This window comes from Callospermophilus lateralis, chromosome 8 (genome assembly GCF_048772815.1).
Source record: "Callospermophilus lateralis isolate mCalLat2 chromosome 8, mCalLat2.hap1, whole genome shotgun sequence".
NCBI classification, from domain to species: domain Eukaryota; kingdom Metazoa; phylum Chordata; class Mammalia; order Rodentia; family Sciuridae; genus Callospermophilus; species Callospermophilus lateralis.
In genome coordinates, this window is record NC_135312.1 from 41,868,518 (window position 1) to 41,893,362 (window position 24,845).

Sequence of the window (24,845 nt, forward strand, 5' to 3'; positions counted from 1 at the left end):
CTGCTGAAAACTAAAAAATAAATATTAAAAAATTTAAAAAAAAATGAAATTAAACCTCGGTGCACAGAGTGAAATCAAATGCACAAATGAAATCAAACTGAAGGCTGATTCATTTGTTGTTTGGTTGGTTGGTTGGTTAATTGGTGGTGTTATTGCCTAATGTCACACACCTCAAATGCTCTTTGCCATACTTCCGTAATTTGGTAAATTAAATGATATAATTTTATAACCAATCTTCCCAGCTCAGTCTAGACTGTAACAGATAACAGTACAGCTGCCCAGGGATCCTGCACACTGCACTTCGAAATTTAGCACGAGGGGTCTGCAGGAAGGCTGCATTCTCATGCACTCCTTCACTGAGAAAACCTCCAGTTGAGGTCCCTTTCTGAGGATGGAGAGGGAGAAGTGATGCTCTCACTGCCCTCTGCTGCTTCCCGAGTGCCACCATGTTGCCTGGCATTGGGAAATGTGCTGTCTTGCCAAAGGGAGGGTGAACCTCTCTCCCTGCCCTGAGGAACTGGGAGAGTTGGTAGGTGCTCTTTTCCAGAGACAAGTTAGTTTCTAAGATCAAGTAAGGAGTTTGCTTCTGCAGCTTCCTCGTCCTGCATTTCACAGTGCTCATACCTCATGTCAGATGGAAGTCTGGACTTCCTCAAAGTCCAACCTTTACACTAAAGAGCTTGAGTATTAGTCCATTTTCTTGTTTTTCTTTTTTTTCTTTCTTTCTTCCTTTCTTTTTGAAGGAGGGGTGTTGGAAATTGAACCCAGGGCCTCATGCATGCTAAGCACACTATCACTGAGCTACACCCCCAGCTCCATTGCCCATTACTATAATGATATACCTGAGACTGGGTAACCTATAAAAAATAAGATTTATTGCTTAGAATTATAAAAATAAATTCTTATAAATAAGAGCAAAAATATATATATATTTATTTAGTTCCTAGTTGTGGAGCCTGAAAGTCCAAACAGCATGGTGCTGGCTCTGGCAAAGAATCTCTGGATATATCACATCATGGTGGACGGCATCATAGCAGGATGTGTGCAAGAGGGAGAGTTCATGTGGTGAGGCAGGAAGCCTGAGAGCACAAGGAGGGGCTGGGCTTGCTCTTTGTAAAGTTCTAGTGAGAACTAACCAGGGTCCCACGAGAACACCATCATTTCCTTCCAAAGGCAGCGGCCTCAATTACCTAGGCCCCCACCTCTTAAAGATTTTACCGTCTTTTAACATTGCCACACTGGGAACCAAGCTTCCAATGCACGAACACTTGGGTTCACATCATGTACAAACCATAGCAGCCAGGTGCTAACCACATGTCAGGTGTTCAGTATGTATGAAGCCTGTCATAAAAGCCCCATCCATATTCCTCCTCTCTTCTCTGAAATCCTCAAGCATTGACTATCCCTATCAGGAACTCTGGTTCTATTCCAAAGCCTTTGCTTTAGATGTACATATCTTTATTCCAACTTGATTGTAATATGAAAGAAACTCTTGCCTCTAGATCTTCATGTCCTTAGTAAATGCTGATTGGCAAGATTTCCTGGAACAAAACTGATATGACAGCCCAGCTGGGAAAGGCTCTTCCATTTAAAAGTTCTGCTGTAAATTCTACCCTGGATCCTTTACAAATAACTAACAGTCTTTGAGTTCTCTCTGAATGGCTCTGAACCAGGATTGTGTAAGAGCCATGTTCTCCCATTCCTGGGGGACATTTTCATCTATCTAGCCCCTTGGCTGACCGCCAGCAGGAGGGGTCACAGTGCTGGAAGCGATTTCTGAATGAGACAGAGGACATGGGTGGAGTCCCCCCAAGTCAGAACAGAAAACTGAATTGCCAAAAGAAATTTATCATCCTAATAAATGAAGCACATGATTTGCATTCCAGGTCCTTCAACTATTCTATGGGAACTCGGGCGCTTTCCCATGACAGTATTTTTATCCCTGATGGGGGAGCAGAAAGTGAGCAGACAGTTCAAGCAATGTCACAGGACAACATCCTGGGCAAAGTCAAAACTCTTCAGGTAAGACAGCTTAAGACTGGAAGGTCAGAGCCAGAGGAGGGGTCCGGCCGTGGAGGGAAGTGGACAAGTCCCTAGCTCATCCTTGAGTGATGGATTGGGAGGTTCAGGGTCGCTCCTGGTAAGATTCCTTCCTGAACCTGACTCAGTTCTCTGGAAGTTTCCTGTGCCTCCTATGAGACATCACCAACATACCCACCTGCACGACTTGCCCTCCCCTTTTCTCTCAAATTGTTCCTTTAAAAAAAAAAAAAAAATGGACATGAGAAGAACAAATACCCAAGACAATCTGCAGGGCTTGGATGGGAAAAACATCTCCTAACCAAATGAACCCATATTCCTGCCAATGGAATCTACATAGCACATGTTCACTGTCTGTCTCTATTGCTGGATAGTGATTAATGAGACTTTCTGCTGTTTGTAAATCTGGCCCCCCAGCCACCTTTTCTTAGAGGAACACCACAGGCTCCCTCCTGTTCATGCTGCAGGGTGGGGCAGTTTTCCTATGTAAAAATTGACTCGGGGAGTGACTCCCTAGCAATGAAAATACAATGATCCTTTACCAAATGCCATCAAAATAATGAGAAGCCAGGGTAAGCAAGAAGAGCAAAAACACTGAGGGCACGGTGGTAGGTTTGCCCCAGTTCTTCATAGAATTCCCTTGCCCCCAAATACCCAAGAGCAGTGCCAAAGCAAGCATTCTCTGAGATGGAAGCACTGAGAAGCTACCCAGATTTTGAACAGAGGGCTCTGGATTCTCATCTGTCTGTAAGTCTACAACAATGAGTGAATGAATAAGGGACGGGGGAGGGAAAAAGAGGAAAAGCTGACCTGAGTAGCTACTGATACGATAAAGCATTGTACCCAAAAGGAGATTTTTGTTTTCTTAAGCTGCTCTTGTTCTCCTGAGCATGAGCTTTGTATTTTGTGACCTGTGTTTGGTCACATATTCCACACACACTCAGCCAAAGGTAGCATGTGGTGAATAGCCAACACCCTGTAACCACACCCAGGCATGCCTACATCTTTATGCCTGTGGCCACTGCTGCCCAGGGCCAGAGTCCTGCTTGCAGAGCCAGCCCAGGCCTGTCCCTCATATCCCAGCGTGCCCCAACCAGCTCCCACTCCTGGTTCTAGCTGGCTGTGCTCTTGCACTGTTCATAGACTGATGGCAAAGCAGGTTGTCACTTTCCATAGATTGGAGAAGAAGAGAGAATGGGGATGGCCAGGGAAGACCCTGACCCTCCCCCTTCTAGTCCTTTGATTTCTAGAATATTATTTCGAATAGGTTTTGAACTCCTGGCTCATCATATTCCTTTTCTAAGACGAATGATGTGCAGAATGCAGGGTATGAAATAGCTATATTTGTAAAATATAAGGAATTCTAGAATTTCTTGAAAAAAGACAATAGCCTGTTGTCTTCAATGATAGGTGCTCTGTAACATACCACATGCCACCACCACTCCAAAAACTGGTTGTGACAATACTGAAAATATTTAGTATATCATAAAGTTGCCATTTACATTCTTGATAAAGAGATGGAATATGAAACCTGTGGTCACCTATGTTAATATTGCTACTTTGGACAATACTTGAGATTCATCAACACAGTATTTCTGGAGAAGCTACCAAATGCCAGACATCATGGTAGGCATCTCCACAGGTGTTGTCCAGTTTAATGTTCACGACAATCCATGAGGCAATTGTGCAGTATTGAAAATATAGAAACCTAGTGAAAAATATGTGAGTGCTTAGGATTTGTTACCAATAAGGATGATTTTAAATAATCTGATCTTTTTAATCAATAAAATATCGAATAACTAACTTTCCTGAAGTGACCGTTCTTTTAACGCAAGAAGAAAAATGGGAATAAAGCAAAATAATTATTTGAGTGCTCTCATTTTGATAACATCTCCTCATACAAGGTCTGCCTAATTTAGCTTCTGCTTGCATGGAGTCACAAGCTTCCTTTCAGCTTGGTAGTGATGTTTTTGAAAACACAAAAGGCTTTTGCTCTTCAAGGAGGGAAATGGGGACCGTGATCATAGCAAATGTGAGTTTGGAGTAACCTAAGATGTGACTGTATCACCCCCAAAAGACTATGCTTTATTTTTCAGTCGACTAAGCAGTATGTTCCTGGTAAGTCGTAGAAATAGTAGTAACTTTATTAACTTGCATGAATGCTTTGCATTTTTCCATGACAACATTATGCTGGTGTTGATGCTTAGTAAGCAGCATAAAAGATCGCCCCCTTGTAAACTCCAGCATGGAATGAGAGAGTTCAGCGTGTCAGAGGCATGTATGTTTCATGTCTGGAATTGTCTTTGTGTATATGTGTATGTTTATTTTTAAAGAGAGGTACGGGATGGATAACACTGTAAACGTCCTGACGAGCTGATTAGCCACCATATTAAAACATTCTTTTGAAATGAGATTTCTACTGGAATGCCATTTAAAAAAAAAAAAAAATTTTTTTTTTTTTCTCCATAGCTTAAAAAACTGCCCAGCTCTCAAACCCTTGGAAACTCCTAGAAAGGCATTTGTCTTTCTGCATTTGGCAAGGCTGCCCTCCAGTGTCCATAGCAGTCATCTCACCTGGAGCTGTCATGGTAGATGGGCAGCTGTTAGCATCTCAGTGCAGACTAACTGAATATAGCATAAATTAATTTGTCCTTTCCTGAATAAAGCCAGCCTATCACCTGCTAAAAATTTTGTGGCAAACTATTGAACCTTTCAAAAGAAAAACTAATTTTTTTTCTGAGTATAAAAATAATACAGCCAGGCATGGTGGTACATGCCTGTAGTTCCAGCAATTCAGGAGGCTGAGGCAGGAGGATCACAAGTTCAAGGTCAACCAGGGAGGGAATTAGGTGAAATAAAAAGTGTGTCAGGCCTTGGCCACCATCTGGCTCTGTGGCCTTGTAAAGAAGCCATTAAACTCTTTGATACTCACTTCACCCACCTTGATAAGGGGGAAGCCTGTGATGGACAATGTGAAGGGCCCTTCTGGTTCTTAAAATCTGCCCCACCTTAGGAAGTCATTGTTCACCTGCTGTTGTGCAAGGTGGCTAGATACGTGTTAAACTTTGTGGCATTTGGACTAAATGACCTTGACACTACTTACAGTTTTCCAGCAACATGGATTGGGAGAGTGCCTCCTTGAGATCAGACCAGGCTATGAGGTTATGTCCCAGCCAATGAGAAAAGTCAGGGGTATCATATTTTAAGCCTGTGGGTGATTTATACAATTATACCAGAATTTTGTCAGGGAAATATTGAATCATGGATTGTTTGGCATAGGAGGGAAACCTTCATCCTCAGTAGCTAGTATCTCCCACTGAGCTGGATTTCACTTAAAAATACCAAAAATCATACGTTTGAGCATTTTGATAACTAATGCAGCTATCAAGGACACAAAGAATAAACACGTGCACTTAGTCACTTCTAAAGTCACTTTTAAAGAGCAGTTGTTTTTAAATTGTTAAGCTTTCCTTTTTTAAAAAATTCACATTAACAATGGAAGTATCTGTAGTTTGCTCAAGAAGACAGGAACTTTATTGTTCCTCTGCTTAACTCTTACAATTATGGTCTGAAGAATGGCCATGAAAAATCTGGGGAATTCTAGACACTGGCAACGAGAGAGCTACAGAATATGATGTGCTTGGCATTTCCTCACCATAGGAACAAACCTCATGAATATGGATGTGCATTCCTGTAGCGTCATTCTCTGGCATTCCATATTACAACAAAATGGCCCAATATGAATGAATAAAATATGGCTCCTCTTAGCTCACATTCTGGTCTCAACAGTAACTCCATTCATAGCCCCGCAATAGACTCAATATAGACACAAGTAATAACTGCAGTGTGTATAAAGACAGCTCATGGGTATTAAAAAAAGAAAAAAGTGAGGAGAGCAGTAGTTTTGTCTCTGAACCTAAGACCACCTCATCTTATTGAGATGACTGCTCACTGATGTCATAGTTCGTCTCGTGACAATGAGTAGCACACAAATTAGAGTAACAGAAAAGCCATGTTTATCCAAATATTCAATTCAAGTGACACCTGAGATTGCCCAGTAGGTTTTGGCAGTTACCTTTTAATTGTCAATACATTTCACAAAATGTCACAACTGCCCGGTCTCCTTTGAGGAGGCTGAAGGAGACCTTTGCAGGAGGAACTGCAGGGAGGACGTGTGGGTGGGAGCTCCTGGTCACTGGGTGTGCGAGGATCGATGGCCATAGCCCTGGACCCTAAGTCCTGCCCTGACCTCTAGTGCCTGACAGTTGCAGAACATGTCTGTGAGGCCAGTCCTTTGTCTGGACACAGAGACTAGCCCTACTCAGATCCCTGCTACCATTCCTCTCCTGCTTCTCAGTCCCCACCCCCAAGGTCCCAAACCACTAGCCTGAATCTGTTTTCTCTGGGGGGATTTCAAATCTGTTCCTGTACCAAGAGGCACATTTTCATTTCCAAAGGCAACAGCAGTGTTTTTCTTTTGCCAGGATGAACATATCTGTGATAGAAATCAACCTTTTGACATACACACACACACACACACACACACACACACACACACACACAGTCATTGCCTCCTGTCCTCTTCCCCTTCCTCCTTTTCTCTCTCTGTCCCCCAGGCCCCCTAGCTATTGAAACTGCCAGCAAGGCCTTCAGCTCTCTCTGGGCCCTTCTCTCTCTTCTTCCCTATGCATTTCCTCTGTCCCCAGCACCTTTCCCTCAACCCGCCTCTTGAATTCTCTACCTCATTTGTGAACATGCCCCTGGTACTGTATGGTCCCTGTTTTTTTTTTTTTGTTGTTGTTGTTTTGTTTTGTTTTGTTTTAAGTTATAGGTAGACACAATATCTTTATTTTATGTTTATGTGGTGCTGAGGATCGAACCCAGTACCTCACGCATGCGCTCTACCTTTGAGCCACAACCCCAGCCCCTTATCCCTGTTCTTATTCATTTATTTGTTTCTTTTCATGTTCTCTTTCCTGTTCCCTTTGTGGCCACAATAGTCATCCCAACTTTGCAGTTATTTCAGTCTAGAATGTGATTACATTTTGCCTCATTTTTTTTTTTTTGCCTCATAAGCATCTTAATGGACCAACATGAGTATTCTAAAAAGTAAAATATCAGCATATTTATTCACAATTAAATGGCATCCGAGTATTAGGCCAAGAATTACACTAAAGAATTATTCTTTCCATTATAAGTACAAGAAATAACCTCACCTCAGTTGGTTTGTACATTACTGTTAGGAGGAGGAATAAATTCTAGTGTTTTGTAGCACACTATAGAGTAACTAGAATTAACAATCATTTGCTGTATGTTTCAAAATAGCTAGAAAAGGGAATTTTGAATATTCCTAACAAAGAAATGATAAATTTTTGAGATGATGCATATATCAATTATCCTGATTATACATTGTATTCATGTATTGAAATATTAGTTAACAATTTATTGTGTATTTCAAAGTAGCTAGAAAACAGAACTTTGTTCTTAGCACAAAGAAAGCATAAGTGTTTGAGGTCATGGATATGCCAGCTACCCTGACCTAATCATCATACCCTGTATACATATATTAAAGTATCACACTCCATAAAAGCATATAATTAGTATATGTCAATTAAACAAAGAAACACGTGCATCTCAGTAATTGGGAGCATTGGCAATCAGCAGACCCTGCTCACAGGAGGTGTCCAGGGTCACAGGGTTTAGGACAGCCCCTAGCTCTTAGCCAACACTAATAGGAAGGCCAGCCTGGGAGGACACAGGAACCTGCCCCAGTCTTCTGCCCCTGGGCAGCAGAACCCAGCTGGCCGCTGGCTTTGCAACCCCCTGTCCTCTTGTCTGACTCCATCGCTATCCTCACGTGCCTGCTTACTGACCTGCTTAGGGTAGACACTAACTGCTGTTTCCTGCTGGGCTTGTTTTTGGAAAACACCTTTTTTTCAACCTTCTCCTCCCTGCAACCCCTTCAGGCTGCTGAAGCTGCCCGTCCCTGGCTGAACACAAGGCTTTTGATGTGTGCTCCTTCCCCTTGGAGCTGGGGAGCCCTGCTCAGGCTGAAACACCTGCGGGCCAGATCCCCACCCTTGCCTTGCCGCTCCTGCCTGGGCATGCGGGGGGTTCCTTGGGTGCGCGGGGAGGGGAGGCTGGGGCCCGTCTCTGTCTGTGTGTTCCTGCTCACTAGGCGAGGCTGGGGGTGGGGGCGCTGGGTGAACGTGGGTGGATTTGGTACCATTGACTTCTAAGGGAGAGAGGGCAATTCCCTCAAGGGAACTTCAGACAAATATTTTAAATGCTGCATCATCTCTTTATATAACTGCCCCTGCAAGCAGGAAGGACATTGTCAAATTTATGAGGGCTGATGAAGTGCAATGAAAATAACCTTAATGTGATTTAAGAAGACTCGGGTTCTGATTCCTTTGGGGCTACTTACTCTTCCCATAAGTTTGGGCCAGTTGCCTCTCCCTGTGGGACATCTGGCATTTATTTATTTATTTACTTACTTACTTATTTATTAATTAAGTGAAGAGTTTTCAATAGGTGATTACTAAGGTTCTTTGCTGGTCTGTGAGATTAAACATTAGCCAGATTAAAGATAAATATCAGAGAAATTTTTTTTTTGAGGCATATAAGGATTGTGAAACTCAAGAACCTACTATCTAGAGCAGTGGTTCTCAGCTGGGGGCTATTTTACCCCCTACCCCAGGGACACTGGGAAACATCTAGAGACTTTTTTTTCTTTTCTTTTCTAAGCTGGCCCTTGTCTAATTCCAAATACAATTTGTCTTCCCTTCTCCTTGTAACTACTAGTGGTCCACCCCTCCTTGACCTTTTTCTCCTCCTGGTTCCTTCAGTCTTGGTCTCTCTCCTATTTCGTGATGTGTAAATACTCCAAGGCAAAGAAGTCTGGACCGTTCCCATCCCTTATATGCTCTCGACATTGATCAGGGAAAGACCTGCTGGCCCAGGGACCTTCTTCACCGTGGCTGTGACCCACCATGACCTAAGCATGAGGTCTGGCGTGGGGTTGCAAGCTGGGTGCCAGAGGTGAAGATGGTGGAAGAATGATTTTCACAGGGAACGTGTCCAGAAGAGGCCAGAAAGTTCCCAAGTTGTACCTGCTTTAAGAGTTTTCATTTCCCCCAGAAGTTTCTACATTTCATGTAACTGTTTTCTGCACAGTTTTTGTACTTTTAAAAAAGACTTCCTAGATTTATAGACAAGTCCAAAATCAAAAAACATATTTCAACGTTTGGTTCAGAAATATGGTGCCTGTACCCTAGAAAAATGTTGGCATTTCCATGAAAGAGGTGGCTGGATGAAAAAAGACCCGGTTTGAAGATGGGAAAGTCAGAGGGACTGGAAGACACGCATGCTCTCTAGGACTGCCTGTGGTTCCCTGGCATGGCAGTGGGTCTAGGAAGCAGCTGGGCTCAGGCGTATGCCTCAGCGCTTCCTAGATATGCTGGAGAACCTGGTTGTGGTTTTTGGGACTGCTTCACCGCTTCAGAATGTCTTTCTTTTGTTCCTCTCCAGCGACAATTGGGCAAGAATATCAAGTTTGGGCAGCGGCCACCCAATGCCATTCCCATGAAGAAGGCAGGCAGTGGAGAGGCCAGCTCAGAAGAGGACCTGTTCCTGGCCAGTCCCATGGAAATTGTGGCTCAGCAGGACATCATCCTCTCAGACGCTGAGAACAAAGTAAGTCTCTGCTGGGGAATGACTTGATGGCTCCTAAGCCATTCGCAGGACTTTAGGCAGTGAACACAGGCTCCTCGTGACCCTGCAGTCTGCAGTGGGGAGAACAAGATGGGAGAAGCTTCTCTGAGAAGTAACTCAGGGGTGGAGGGTACTTCCTGGTGCCCGTGAGGTCTCTTTCTAGTGCCTTCCAAGTACCCTTCAAGACTCAGGTTGGGCCCACCTCTTCTGGGAACACTCTCCTGGCCTCACTTCTGAGTGTATTTTCTCTCTGCGTTTGCTGTGTCACCACTGTTTCCTCACCCATATCTCCCATCCATGTCTGTCCATGGAACTAGTCTCAAAACATCCACCTCAAAACACTGACTTTCTTGAGGATAAAGTGGGTCTCACCCATCTGGGTGTCCCCAAGATCTTAGCTAGTGCCTGCTTAGGTGCACTGTATAATGACTTGTCAGGTTAGGGTGATTTAAAGGGAAATGAAAAAAGAAAACTATAGGGGTTTAGTGAGCTAGAATCCATCCAACAGGCCAGCTTGAAGTCACCCTAGTGTAGAAAGTCATATTCCAGTGCTGACTTATCTAAATTTGGTCTGTTGACACTTTAAGGTAATGCTTTGAGCATGTCCTGAATTGAGAGTTTTCCACCAGCAAAAAGGATGTCCTTAAAAAACTTATGGAAAAAGAAGCAAAAGTCCTACCAGTAACCAGAATTTGAAATTCTTAAATGAAAGATGGGACTTCATATATTTTTTAAAAAAGGAAAAAGCATTTTTTTTCAGTTCTGTTTATCAAGGAACATGAAGTTGTGGCAGATGTTATTAAAATGGGCATCTCAGAAGAAATCATGCCTTTTATCAGCTAATATATGATGAGAATATTAAGAAAGATGCAAGTGATTTGCACAGGAAAGCAAGGAAGGGAAGTGAAGGCTGGTCCACCCCATTGTCCATCTTTGCCTGGCCCTGATGACCCCCGGCACTCACATGTTGACACCCTTTGGGGTGGTGGATGAAGCAGAGATGGATCCTTCCCTTGCAGTAGGTCTGAGATTGCTCTCCCAGCCTCTCCAATGCCAGGGTCACAGCAGCAGCCACCACCTTGAGGCAGAGATTTTGTAAGGACTGAAGCAGCTTCTTCTATTATCAATGACCTCATAAGTGCAAGGTGCCGTGGCCTTAGAAGAAGAAAGGATCTTTGTTCAGCAAACCTTGTCTTAGATGTGGGTGTTACAGAGATGGGCAAGATTTGCCTGGGAGCTGCTTCTAAGTAGTTTATACCCTAATGAGAAGGGAGTCACACAAGTCAACAAATGGATAAATATAATCATTTCAGACCGGGAAAAGTGTTGGTCACACAGAAAATAAACAGAGTAACGCAAAAGTGAATAACTTGGTGAGGGACAGGATACATCTCTGCATATGAAGTTGAGAGCAGACCTGGCAATGATAGATGGAAAACTATCCCAGCACAGAGAGGCCCAGGACAGGCCAAAAGAAGTCATCCCCAAAAGAGGACGAGGAAGCAGGCCAGTATGAACCAACTGGGATAGAAGGGAGGAGGTGGTGACGCCAGGTGGCGTAGACTATGGGGAAATGGTGAATTCTGTTTTGAAGGCAATAGGAAACCTCTGAGTAATGTTAAGCAGAGTAGTGTTTTCATCAGGTTTGTGTTTTCTAAAGATTTTCCTAAGTGTGATGTGAAGAATGGACTTAGGTACGGCAAACTGGAAAGGAAGATCGAATCCTTTTGTATAAAATAGCAGCACAAGACATAGCAGGTCTACTAGTCTGAAACATGCAGACGACCTACTGGGGTGCTCTCAGAGGGTGCCTAGGTCGCGGGGTGTGAGCCTTCAGCCTTTCCCTTCTCCTTCCCTTCTGTGGTTTTGTTCCCCTCCCTGGGCTTTCACCTTCTCAGCCCTGCCCTTTGCATCCTTGCTTAGAGGGGAGAGATCTGACAGGTGAAGGGGGGAAGAGAGCCAGCAAAGGCGAGAGCTCCAAGGTTGGAGGCCATGTGTGTAACGCAGCTCCGTTTCCCAGGTAAGGTGGCTGATGAGCCGCCCAGGGCTTCTCTCAGCCAGTGGACAGAAACACTCAGCTGAGGTGGGGACTACCCAGGTGGGAGTGCATTGAACTCGGGAAGAGGATGGTGGCCCCTCTGCGCCTCAGGTAGTCCTTGTCAGCAAAGTCCTCACCGTGCCTCCTGCTGGTTCTTTGAGGCCAGCTGACCCCTGTGTGGGAGGAGGCAGCCCTGCCCAGGCCCCAGCCAGTGTCCAGTAATTTGCCCAGAACTTCCTGTTCCTGCGTTTGACTTGAGCGCTCTCTCTACTGTTCCAGTCCAGTGATACGCCAAGTTCTCCGAGTCCTCTGAATCTCCCTGGAGCTGGAAGTGAGATGGAAGAGAAGGTAATTGGACTTGAAATTATTTGTTGAGCTTCCTTACTTGAACTTCCATTTTTCCTTCCTACCCCCCAAATACACTGCTTCATTTTCCATTCCTAAATGTCACCTTCGGATGTTACTTTAAATTTCTTCAACATGCAACTAGTGGTAGAGGCTGGTGCATCTGTTTCCATGGCAATGCAACTGCTGGAACTGAACCCTGCTCTGAAAAATAGCCACACTCCCAGCATGCTCTGGGGTCTTACAAGTTGGTCGTCTTTCTAAATGTATCACATCCTTCAAGACACTGTTAATCTGTTGAAAAAGCTATTCTATAATAGGTGGAGATACCCAAGTCTGAAAGGAACGGTCCTCTTAGAGATGTGAGAAACAAAAGAGCCGACCTTGTCCTTTCTCTACTTTTACATAATATTTTTTAAATGTTTTGGTGTCTCTTTTAAACTTAGAGCTTTACCTACAGGAGTCTAGGGAGTCTAGAACCGTTTTCCTGAGCACCTTTCTGTAGGAGCGGATCTGCTCTGACAAGGACTTTTCACCTGCACAGGGAACCAGGCCACTTCCTAAGATCTGGCAGGTGGAACCCTGAGCAGGTCTGTTCCCATAAAAGAAATGGCTCAAGACGGTGCCACCACCAAGACAATGACGAAGCCCAGCTGGGATAACTAGATACAGAGCATGGCACTTCAATCTCAACTCCAAGTGCTTATCTCTGTCTTCAATCTGTCACTTTGGCTCTGACTCCTTTTCCTTGTGCATCTCATAGGGGATGGAAATAAATGTTTAATTTGTCTCTTCTCAACAATAGCTCAGAATTTGATACCTATTATAAAAAAGATAGCCATAAATAAATGAAAGCTAAAAGGCCAAAGTACTGGAATTATTTTTCAGTACTTCTAGTCATAAATTTATAATGCTCTGGGCTTCCATTTTGCTCCTGGTGCTAGCTTGGTCTTTTATCTTTTGTGCATAAATATGGAGGGTAATTGCAAAAAGCAGGCCCTTCAGCTAAACCTCATCGACTCTGCACTGCCAGCACAAGCACAAACACATGAACCCTGTCCCTTCCAATCCAGGGCTGCCCTTGTGTGTGCAAACTGCCGACTGTGGGCAGATGGGGCTGTGAGCACCTGCTGCTGCAAGTTGGCATTGTGTACCTGGGAGTCCCTTTCTCACCATCTACATTCTCTGCAGTTACAGGCCTGGCTTCCTACCTTCTCATTTAGTGTGGCTTCTTGTTCAGGTGCCACGGCAGCTCGGATCTTTCTAAATGTGTAATCTGAGACAGTGGTTTTTTTTAGTGATTGCATTTGTATTCCAGAACTGCAGTCTGTTCTGTAGTTCATCCTTTGAGGAATTGCACCTGCCCAAGAGGCACATTTTCACCACTTTTTTTTTTCCACCAGAAACCTTTTACTTTCTTTATTTATTTCTTTATTTGGAACTGGGTTTTGAGCCCAGAGGCACTTTACCATTGAGCTACATTGAGCCTGGTCCTTTTTATTTTTTATTTTGAGACAAGAGTCTTGCTAAGTTGCTTAGGGCCTTGCTAAATTGCTGAGACTGGCCTTGAACATGGGAATATGGGCATGGACCACCATACCTAATTTAGGGCCCTTTTTCTTTTAGCTTTTTGGTACACTCAGTACTCTGTGACTTTGGAATGATTATGTCAAAACATTTTTGCCAAGTCCTAGATGGGAACATTATACTTTACTTTGCCTTCATTCCTTGAACAAGTATGTACTGATCACTTACCAAATGAGATTTTCTGCTTGAGCAGAAAAAGGACTGAGACAGAGATGAAAAAGATTCCTTCCTGCCTTGAAGGGACTGAAATCCTACATAGAAGTTGAGCATGTACACAGTGTCTGAGAGTTAAAGAGTCCTTAGCACAGAGGTGATCTTGACCAGGAACCAGCAACCACTAATCATTTTAGGCTTGTGACATTAGCCACACAGCATGACTCTCCTTTGTGCTGTCCTTTGTAGCACAAAAGCAGTCAAAGACAGTGGGCATGGCTGTGGACCAGTAAAATTCTGTTTACCAAAAATAGGCTGCAGGTGCTTTGGCTCTCCATTTACTATAACCCATATCAATCAGAGTAGGAAAATTAGTCATATAAAGATTAAATGACCCTCACTAGTGAATACATTCACCGTTGGCAGAACAAATATCATCCCGTCCTTTGATTCCAAAACTAGGGCTCATTTCACTGTACCCCAGCCCTCCTGCTTGCCAGTGTTTCCTGGGCCAAGCTGGGCAGACACAGGATAGAACTCTACTGTCGTTGGATTCCCTGCAAGGCATTCTGATCCAGACTGACCTTATATCTTAATCTGTGCTGTAGGTTGCTCCAGTTAAACCATCTCGGCCAAAAAGACACTTCTCTTCTGCTGGCACCATTGAAAGTGTCAACCTCGATGCCATCCCCCTGGCCATCGCTCGCCTGGACAACAGTGCTGCCAAGCACAAACTGTCTGTTAAGCCAAAAAACCAGAGGGTGTCAAAGAAGCACAGGCGGCTTGCCGGGGTGCGTAGAGCGTGTCCTGGCTGACCTGACAGGTGCCCTTGCTTGCTGGGCACTAATTCTGCCAAGTGCGTTGGTGTTGGGGTGGAGCCCTAGAAGGATCTAGGTCTCTGCACATTGGGAACTTGAGTGTACCTGCATGTGGGAATCTGCAGGTCTGTCTCCACTGCCCTTTCTGAGATGAGGCTGGTGGACCTCGGAGGGGGAGGTCATGGGTGGAGGGCTTGCCTTTCTAGCCAAAAGGCCTTTAGTCTGACTAGGGTAGACTTCTAAGCACTGGGCTTCAGGGGACATTAATGAAGTTCAAATCTCTCTTATTCTTTTTGTGTGTATATGTTGGGGAAGGCAGATACTAGGGATTGAATTCAGGGGTGCTCTACCACTGCACTACATCCCCTGCCCTTTTTTTATTTTTTATTGTGAGACAAATTTCATGAAATTGCCCAGACTGAGCCTCAGACTTGCCATTGCTCCACCTTAACCTCCCAAGTAGCTGGAATTATAGGCAAGCACCACATGCCTGACCCAAATCTCTTTCTTTGTTCATCTTCCTACTTTTTTAAAAATGTTTATTTTTTAGTTTTAAAAAAAAAATCTTTTATTTTACTTTTATGTTGTGCTGAGAATCGAACCCAGTGCCTTACGCATGCTAGGCGAGCGTGCTACCACTTGAGCCGCATCCCCAGTCCCCATCTTCCTACTTTTGGGCTATCTATTTTCCTGGTGTCCATTTATATTAAGAAAAAGGAATTTGGAAATGACAGAAGGGCTAGAGGGTAAACCATAAAGAGGAAGTTTTTCTCTCCCACAGTTTACTCTTGCTTGGTGTGACCCTTGCCTGATTTCACCTTCACACTATTCCTTCTATCCACAGAGGAAACTTCCAAGATTCCTAATGGAGGCCTGAAGCCTCGACTAGTTCTGGATACTACATAGGCCATGTTCTTTCTTATACATCCCTATTATAAAGTTTATAAATTAGGCAAGAAATTAATATATAAATTAGGTAAGAGATTAACAACAATTATAACAATTTACTGTAATACAAGTTAGTGTTGGACACAGAGGCTTACACCTGCAATCCCAGCTGCTGGGGAGGCTGAGGCAGGAGGATTTATAAATTCAAGTCCAGCCTAGACAGCAGTGGCAGTAAGTCTTCATTTGAAAGGAATTAAGAGAGAGAGAGAGAGAGAGAGAGTATGTGTGTGAGTGTGTGTTATTTAAAATGTGTAAATTATTCCAGGAACTTCCATTTAATGTTTGGTTAAGGGCAGGTAACTGAAATCATGGGAAGCAAAACCTTGGATAAGGGGAGACTGAACACCTGTCCCTTTTGAGACTGACAGGGCCGCCTGCATTGTGAATAGGAAGAAAAGGGTTTTCTGCGAGAAAAGTGAAAGACTAATTCTATTTCCCTTCCCCCTGTTAGGATCGACAAAATGAACCGGGTGGCCTTGACAGGCAGCCTTCCCTGGACCAAAACGGACACCCAGGAGAAGTCAAGCATATGTGGCTTGAAGAGGAACCGGAGCCGCTGGATTCTGAGGAAGAGAAAAGACACCAAGAAGACTACTGGCGAGAACTAGAGGCCAAGTGCAAGAGGCAAAAGGCAGAAGCAGCAGAGAAGAGACGCCTGGAGGAGCAGAGGCAGCAGGCCCTGGAGAGGAGGCTGTGGGAAGAGAGCAGAAGGCAGGAGCTCTTGGAGGAGGAGGAGGGCCATGAAGAGGGGGGCGAAGAGGAGGAACTCCAGCTAGAAACGGAAAAGGAAAGGGGGCCTGGGGAAGGGCTGCAGCGGGGCCCAGAAGAGCAAGGTTGCCGAGAACAAGAGCAGAGGGAGCCCGAGGACGCAGAGCACCTGGAGGCTGAGGAACGGAGTCCCCTGCAGGAAGAGGCCCAGCGGGTGGAAGAGCTGAGGCAGCGCGTGGCCGAGAGGCAGCGTGAAGCCGAGAGGCAGCGGCAGGAAGAAGAAAAGGAGTTGAAGGAACTCCAAAGGCTGGAGGCACAGCGGCAGGAGGAGGAGGCCAGAAGGCTGGAGGAGCAGAGGCAGCGGGAGGAGCTGGAGGCCCAGAGAAGGCGGGAGCAGGAGGAAAGGAAACGACTGGAGGAGCTCAGACAGCAGCAAGAGGAAGAGAAGCGAAGGCAAGAGCTGATACAGCAGGAGGAAATGGAGGCTCCTGGGCCACAGGAGGCCCCGAAGGAGCTTGGGGATACGCCACAGAGGCCACAGAGTCCGGAGGAAGAGAGGCAGCCACAGGCAGAGGCCCGCAGAGGCCCGCGGAACGCCCTGCAGAATGGCTTTGAGGAGAAGCCAGAAGATGGAGAAGACCTGGAACTCAGAAGGCAACGAGAAAGCTCCGAGCAAGAGCAGAAGCAGGACGCGGGGCCAGCAACTGAGCAGCCTGGGAAGAGGGGCGACTTTGGCGAGGATGATCATCGCGTCGATGATGATCGCGTCGTGGAGGACCGGAGAGAATCAGTCAAAATGGACCCTCCCCAGCAGCAAGAGGAGCAGAAGGAAGAAGCGCTGCCCCTGGGGGAGAAGAACGAAGCCTCCACTCCAGAAAAGGAGAGAAAGGTGGAGGAGCTCAGGTGGCAGGAGGTGGATGAGAGGCAGACCATGCCGAGGCCCTACACGTTCCAGGTGTCCTCCGGAGGGAGACAGATTCTCTTCCCCAAGGTCAACCTGACCCCCGTGACCCCCGCCAAGGACGCGGGACCCAGCCCTGCTGCGCAGGAACCCAAGGCCCCCAGAGCCAGCGCGGCCTCGCACGCCCTGCCCTCCACCCTGAGCATCCCCCATACCGCCATCCTGGTCACCGGAGCTCAGCTCTGCGGCCCCGCCGTCAACCTGAACCAGATCAAGGACACGGCCTGCAAGTCCCTTCTGGGCCTGTCGGAAGAGAAGAGGCACGTGGACGTCCCTACAGTGGAGCAGCCCGTCCGCGCCCCGGGCGAGCCCCGGGGAGGCGGCGGGAAAGCCAGGCCTCCGCAGGAGTCGCAAAGCAGTGTGACCGCACTGGCCGAGTGGGCCTCCATTCGGTCCAGGATCCTGAAGAACGCGGAGAGCGAGCCGCGCGGCGACAGAGAGCAGGCGAGGCCAGCGGAGGAGCCCACTCCCAGGGCCCGATCTGACTCCCGCGGGAACCTCCGCAAGACCCCGCCCGTGAACGCCAAGTTCTCCATAATGCCCGCCTGGCAGAAATTCGCAGACGGTGGCACCGAGGCCTCCAAACAGAATCCGGAGGCAGAGAGCATTAGAAAAAGACCCGGGCCCGGCGAAGAGACAGCGCCCCCGCCCTCGCCTGCTAGTACCCAGGAGCCCCGGAAGGGTCCAGAGAAGCCAGAGGTGCGCCACGAGCCAGCAGACACCACAGAGGGGTGCAAATTTGCCAAAGACCTTCCATCTTTCCTTGTTCCAAGCCTGCCTTCCCCGAAAGGAGTCCACACGGAATCCACGAGCACTGCGCACAGCGAGGCCACAAGTGGTGTAGCAAAGCCAGACCCCGGGATGCCCGGTGCAGAGGAAAAAGCCTCACCTTTTGGAATAAAGCTGAGAAGGACCAACTATTCCTTGCGCTTCCACTGCGACCAACAAGCGGAACAAAAGAAGAAAAAGAGGCACAGCAGCACGAGTGACAGTGGCGATGGGGGGCCTCCTGCCGGGGCCAGCGCCAATGCAGACAAAGAGACAGAGGGCGTGGCCCCCAAGCCTGGCCCATCCCTCCCCCAGGAAAGGAAACAAGTCCTAGCCCCTCGAAGGGACTCTGCTGAAATCCCTTCCAGCCACTCTCCTCCTGCAGCCCAGCCGGGACCCCCACCGTCCAGCAGCCAGGCCCCAGCTCCAGAGCACGACAAGGGAGCAAACAAGATGCCATTAGGGCAGAAACCAGCACTGGCTCCCAAGCCTGCCAGCCAGACCCCGCCGCCATCCCCGCTCTCCAAACTAAGCAGGCCCTACCTGGTAGAGCTGCTGGCTCGCAGAGCTGGGAAGCCAGACTCTGAGCCCAGCGAGCTGTCTAGGGAGGGCCAGCAGGGCCAGGAGGGCCAGGAGAGCAGTGGTACCCAGCCACCATCACCACCACCCCCAGAGGAAAGGAAGGGGCAGAAGAGGGAAGAGGATGAGGAAGAGGTGCTGGAGAAGAAACCTTCTTCCCCACCTCTGTCTACCACTCTGCTAGAGAGACCTTCCCAAACGCCTGAGGTGGGGAGGAAAGGTAGGTATTGTAAGGTGGAGCCTTGGTCTCTGTCCAGCTCATATATGCAAGAGCCTCAAATGCTGGCTGGGGTATCCAGTGACTGACATCATTCTCAAAGGACACTCACTCATAGTCATAGTGAGATCCTTGTTATTTGATATGAAATATAGTCCTAATTAACAAAGATGTCATTAATCATTCTAAGGGAGATGTGCAGTGATGGAAAAAAAAAAAAAAACTAGTTTCCCGGACCAGTGTCTGTGCTTGGCCTCTGGGCAGTAGCTGCACTGAGGTGGGAGGTTAGGGGCTTCAGACATCCCATCCTGTCTATGGGTCCCCTCTGTGAATGCTCAGCTTTCACTTAATTTTATGTAAAATGCCCTGCAAATGCAGCCTCACATCCTCCCCAAAGTCTTGCCATTGTGAAGTCCTCCTATAAAGAAATTTCAGGGCACCCTTTACTTCTGGCCAACCATGATGATTCTTTTCTTTCTCTTTCTACATATGTATAGTTTTTCTTTTTTCTCTGAACTACATCCTTTTTTATTTTGAGACAGGGGCTTTCTAAATTGCCAGGGTTGGCCTTGAACTTGCAAACTTCCTGTCTCAGCCTCCTGAGTAGCTGACATTACAGGCATGCTCCACAGCAACCAACTCCTAACATCCTTTTTAAATTATCCACTTACCTAGCTTGTTTTTCTGAATGCACATGTTGAGCAGCAGCTTCTAGACTGTTTCTCCCTAATGATTTCTGTCCTGCTGAATGATGGGTCCATTTTTAGTTTTGACATTAGCTTTTGTGTGTTACTTTTCTGGCATCTGCAGATTCCCTCTCAAGGCTTGGCCTGTTCTGTTGCTCACTTTCTCTCTCCCTGAAGAAAGAAAGCTCATGCTTGCTTCTTTCTTTTAGACATGATCCTTCAATTATTGTAATTTTCTCACCAAAACTATTATTGCCCAGCATTCAGATTTTGGGCTGTCAATATCTGCCAATTGAATTTTTCTTGATTCAGGGGGAAAAACAAACAAACATAGAAGCAAGACCCCCCACACACACCCCCGCCTTATGGGACCTGCTGCCTCCATTCGTGGGTGTTTTGCTATTCAACTTGCTGCCAGGGCTGACCAGATTTGTTTAACTGAACACCCCGTCAGGATAAAAATGTTAAGCATAGACTTCCAATTTATTTGTTGGTCATATACATGTGGTACCATCATTAACTATCACCCCTGGGACATCATGTATATTTGGAGTGAAGTTCATTGTAACAACAGTGGATGCTTTGCAAATCATGGTGCCATGTTTTATTTTCTTTGGCCAACTTCTTGTCAAATCTGATTTCTTCATAAAGTGGCGGCAAAGAGCTCTGCTATTTTCTGATGCTTGCATTCTGTAGTAAATTGAATCTAAGGAGTTCTTTTATGCCATTTGTCCATCTTGTAAAAGATCATTTAGTTAAAAGAGATAGGATATTCCATGCAATCATCTAACTATGGAACCTTCCACTATGCTAAAAGAAAGAATTAGTGAGAACAACAATGCCGGTCCTTCCCAACCTCCCCCAATATCCCCCACAATGTAGCCCTCCCAACTTCCCTCATGATTATTTAAACATCCTATTTGTTATATATAGTCTTTGGCTATGTGGGCTTAGTGAGTATGTCAGTATGTCTGAGTATTAAATATTAGAAAAGCATTTTTTATTTTTATACTTAGATTTTAAAATAGATAAGTAGAAATTCTAATCATTTCTTTCTTCACCCCAGTGAATTGTCTTGCACATCCCCTAGGGTGTAGGCGCCCTTTTTTGAAGACCACTGCTTTACAAAGAGGTCTGAGTTCTGGAGGCTGAACAGGCTGCCAGAATATGTAAGCCACGCCCTCTGCCAAGCCACTGTATTGATTTTGAACCCACCTCATGGGAATGGGTTGTACTATGTACAGACTTTGATTACTGGTATCATCTCATTCTAGAATTCCTACCTATTGTGGTATGCAGAACAGATAAATAATTAAGTACACCTTTCTCCAAGAAATAACCTTTGGGAGTAGTGACTTGAACCCTGTAACTGCAGGTATCACTTGCCTGTCCCTTAGAATTGGAAGACAGGAACTTGAGTTCACTGAGTTTAGGATGAAAGACAATAGGTTTAAATTGCAACAAAATCAATTTTTAATTAGGAATTATAAACTTGCTTCCTAAAAAAGTTATGCAATTGACAGAGAGCATCCCTGTCTGGTAAAACCTTGATAAAATGAAAGATTTCATTGTGTTTGGATGATTTCAACAGCAGTCCTTCTTTGGACAACTTCCAAGTACGTTTATTTACACTGTTCCTGAGACGCTCACCAGCACATATGTTAGATAGTCTTGGCTCTGTTTTGTAGATGTGGACAACAGTATCTGTAAGGTTGGGTGTTTTCCTGGCGTCCACAGTGGTAACACCAGCATGAGTTTTTTTCCTACGATAAATTTTCTTCCCATCACTCTACAGCTGCCCCTGGTAATCCTCACTTGGCATTTGTAAAATTCTGAAAGCCTTTGAACACTTTTTACAGCTAGGGATGGTGGCACATACCTGTTATCCCAGCAACTTGAGAAGTTGAGGCAGGAGGAATGCAAGTTCAAGGCCAGCCTGGGCAATTTACTGACACCCCTATTTCAAAATAAAAATTTTAAAAATGGGCTGTAGATGTAGTTCAGTGGTAGAGAACTGTACTCAGTTTCAAGCACTGAAAAAAAAAAAATTGTCGATCTGTAGGAGTTGGTTTTTTGTTTCGTTTTTTAGGTTTTTTTGTAGTTTCAGTCCCTTTTCTATTATTAAAAATCCCTCATTTTCAGTAACAGTAGCCTCATGTTAGTAACTAATAAGTTCCATCCAGAGTAATAATAATAAAAAGTTTTTTTTCAATTAAAATGTCTCCCTTCTGGGACTTGGGATGTGGCTCAAGTGGTAGTGCACTTGCCTGGCATGCGTGAGGGACTGGGTTCAATCCTCAGCACCACATAAAAGAAAATAAAGAAAAAAAACTAAAAACTAAATATTAAAAAAAAATATATCTCCCTTCTCCCACTTTGGCCTGCTTAGGTCTGAAATCCCTTAAGTGGGGATGTGGACATGGCCAATGCTCCCTTTGCTTTCATCCCAGAAACTGGCTCTGGAGCTAGAGGAAAGGAAGGGAGAGAGGTGAAACATTTTGAGGTTCATTCTTCTTGGGTGCAGTGCTATTTCTTCTGTGGGTTCCTCAGATGCCTCGCCTGCCTCCCTCCACTTTTCCCCCTTCTCTGCAATGCTCTTACTATCAGTAAATCTCCTCCAATCTCCTCTTCCCCCTGCGCCCTGGTTCTCAATCCATCTGCCCATCTCTGTCTCTCCACCTGTGGACCCCAGACACCACTCACACAGCCTTTGCCCCAGCATACACTCTTCTCCATCTGCCAAGAGGAAGACACTTTTATTCTTCTTCCCACTTTTTGAGAAAGGAGAAGCACTTTTATGGATATATGATTGGGGAGAAACACTGTGAGCCCAAGGCTAGCTTCATCCAAACCACAGATTCTGTATCCCTAATACACCCCACCATCACAGAACTGCAGCCACCATCTCTCCTCCACCTCTGACCCCAACCAGAGGTTTGGGTGTTTTTTTTTTTCATTTTAGTCAATTATAAATTTATTCAATTATATTTTGAAGGCATTTTTGACCCTTATGATAAGCACCAGTCAATGTTTTGGGCAGGCTGCTTCAGACTGAAATTTTAGTTCAAAATTCTCTTTTGTATAATAGCTTTATATGAAAATCATTTAGGTCTTGGCAGTTTGGTTAGAAGTTTTACAAACAAGTGCTCCACAATTCTTGGGTAGGAAACAGGAACTCATCAGGTTAGTTCCAGTATATATAAACAACTCAGTACCGAAGAAGCTTGAGGGGCAAAGACTTTTTTCAAATTTTCCAGTTAACTGAAAAATTATCAAAGATCTCCTTTCAATTTCACTTTTTTATTTTGTTTTTAAACCTTCTGATTTAAATATTTTTTCTTTTTAAAAATTTTTTCAGTTGTAGTTGGACACAATTTCTTTATTTTATTTATTTTTATGTGGTGCCTCACACATGCTAGGCGAGTGCTCTACCACTGAGCCACAACCTCAGCCCTGTTTTGTTTTTCTTTCTTGTGTTAGATCATACTTGAATCTTTATTTGATGATTAGGGACATTGCAATGTCCAAGTTTCATTATGAAGATAAATTATCTATGTACAGCCTTATAGAAGATGGAAAATTAAGCAGGGAGCCTGAGTTTGTAGCTCAGTGGTAGAGCGCTTATGTAGCATATGCAAGGCTCTGGGTTCTATCCCCAGTCCCAAAAAGAAAAAGGAAAATTAATTGGAATCTACTTTTATTGCCTTTATTATTGTTGTTGTTTAAATTCCTCATTGAAACTTTCTAATTTGTTTTCTCATCATTTGGTCTTTGTCCTCACCTCGGAGCACAATATTAAAAAGTCAGTTGACCAAGAGCTCTAGTGGCAAGATTCTGGACTATCAAAGAGTAAACTTCTGTTGGATTATAAAAGGACATGACTAGAATAAGCCCCTTTCCTTTGACTTGGTAAAGAATCCAATTCAAGAATGATTATCTCTTTACTTTTTACTTGAGAGTAAAGAAGAGGAACCTTTGTCTCATAGACATAAGTAATAGTTACAGCTCATTTTTGTAGAGTGACAACTATATGCCAAGCATTGTTCTAAATATTCCGATCACCAATATTGTTCCAAGTATCCTGATCAGATAAGGCATGTGCTATTATTTTCATTTTATTTATTAGAGACCTAAAGGTAAAGTAGCTCTTCTACAGTCACAAGATCAAAGCCAGACCTGCCCAGTGTCAGAGCCCCATACTTACTCTGATACCAACCACCTGCCGGGTGTGAACTCCCCATTGCAGAGACTGGAAGTCAAAAGACTCAGGGACAACTGGTTTACTGTGGATGCTGGTACTCCCAGTGGACAGATGAGGGCATCGGACCAAAATCATGGGATTCTCACTGTGTTCCTCAGAGCTTTGCTGCCCTCAGCAGCTCCTGAGGCAGAGCAGTGCCTGTTTGTCTTTCAAACATTGGGGTTCCACATAGAGTGTTGTCTGCAAGAGTGGTGTGCAGGGACATGGCTATTGCTAAAAAATAAATTTCATTAAAGCAGTGAATTCATAGAAAACCACCTTGAGCCATATAACTGTCTTGGTCTCCTGTAGACATGAGATTTGATGACACTGAAAATTTAATTTTCTTGCAAAGTAGCTTCTTCCATGTCTAAGGAAGAGAAATGCCCCTTTTTCTATTGATCAAAGATGATACTTTCCCACCCAGTGGGGCCCCTCAGGCATCAGCACAGATTTGTGTGAAGAAGGACTATTTCCCAGGCTTATTAATATGCCAAAAGACTTAGGCGGTAAGGAACTGAGACAAGTTAGCAATTAATTTCACAGCAAACCTCTTTTGTCTTTTTCCCCACAGAGAAGCCGGTGCTTCAGAGTAGGCACTCCTTAGATGGCTCCAAAATTACAGAGAAAGTTGAAACTGCCCAGCCACTGTGGATAACGTTAGCACTACAAAAGCAAAAGGGGTTTCGTGAGCAGCAAGCAACCCGAGAGGAGAGAAAGCAAGCCCGAGAAGCCAAACAGGCAGAAAAGCTCTCCAAAGAAAACGTGAGTAGCCTGCTCCACTACTTTAACTTTGTTAGTCTGGGGCTGGGGATGTGGCTCAAGCGGTAGCGCGCTCCCCTGGCATGCGTGCGGCCCGGGTTCGATCCTCAGCACCACATACAAACAAAGATGTTGTGTCTGCCAAAAGCTAAAAAATAAATATTAAAGTTCTCTCTCAAGAAAAAAAAAGCAGTTCTTTGATAAGTTCAGAGAAATTAAAAAAAATTTTTGTTGTCTAAGTTTGACTCTCTTTTAAGTCACAAGGACTAAAGAAAGAGAGGG

At 45.1% G+C, this 24,845-nt stretch overlaps 1 protein-coding gene across 3 annotated transcripts in view; it reads left to right on the forward strand.

The window, feature by feature from the left end:
- Window positions 1–1,902: 1,902 nt before the first annotated feature.
- Window positions 1,903–24,845, forward strand: part of Cracd (capping protein inhibiting regulator of actin dynamics) — a 28,178-nt gene continuing 5,235 nt past the window's right edge. The window contains exons 1-7 of one of the 3 annotated variants that reach the window (XM_076864998.2): window positions 1,903–2,022; window positions 9,571–9,735; window positions 12,071–12,139; window positions 14,485–14,667; window positions 16,094–16,538; window positions 16,632–18,878; window positions 24,376–24,566. In XM_076864998.2, the coding sequence (XP_076721113.2) occupies window positions 1,903–2,022; window positions 9,571–9,735; window positions 12,071–12,139; window positions 14,485–14,667; window positions 16,094–16,538; window positions 16,632–18,878; window positions 24,376–24,566 (3,420 nt within the window). Of the gene's footprint in view, window positions 2,023–9,570; window positions 9,736–12,070; window positions 12,140–14,484; window positions 14,668–16,093; window positions 18,879–24,347; window positions 24,567–24,845 lie in introns of all 3 variants that reach the window. The other 2 variants (XM_076864996.2, XM_076864997.2) reach the window with 2 other exon arrangements.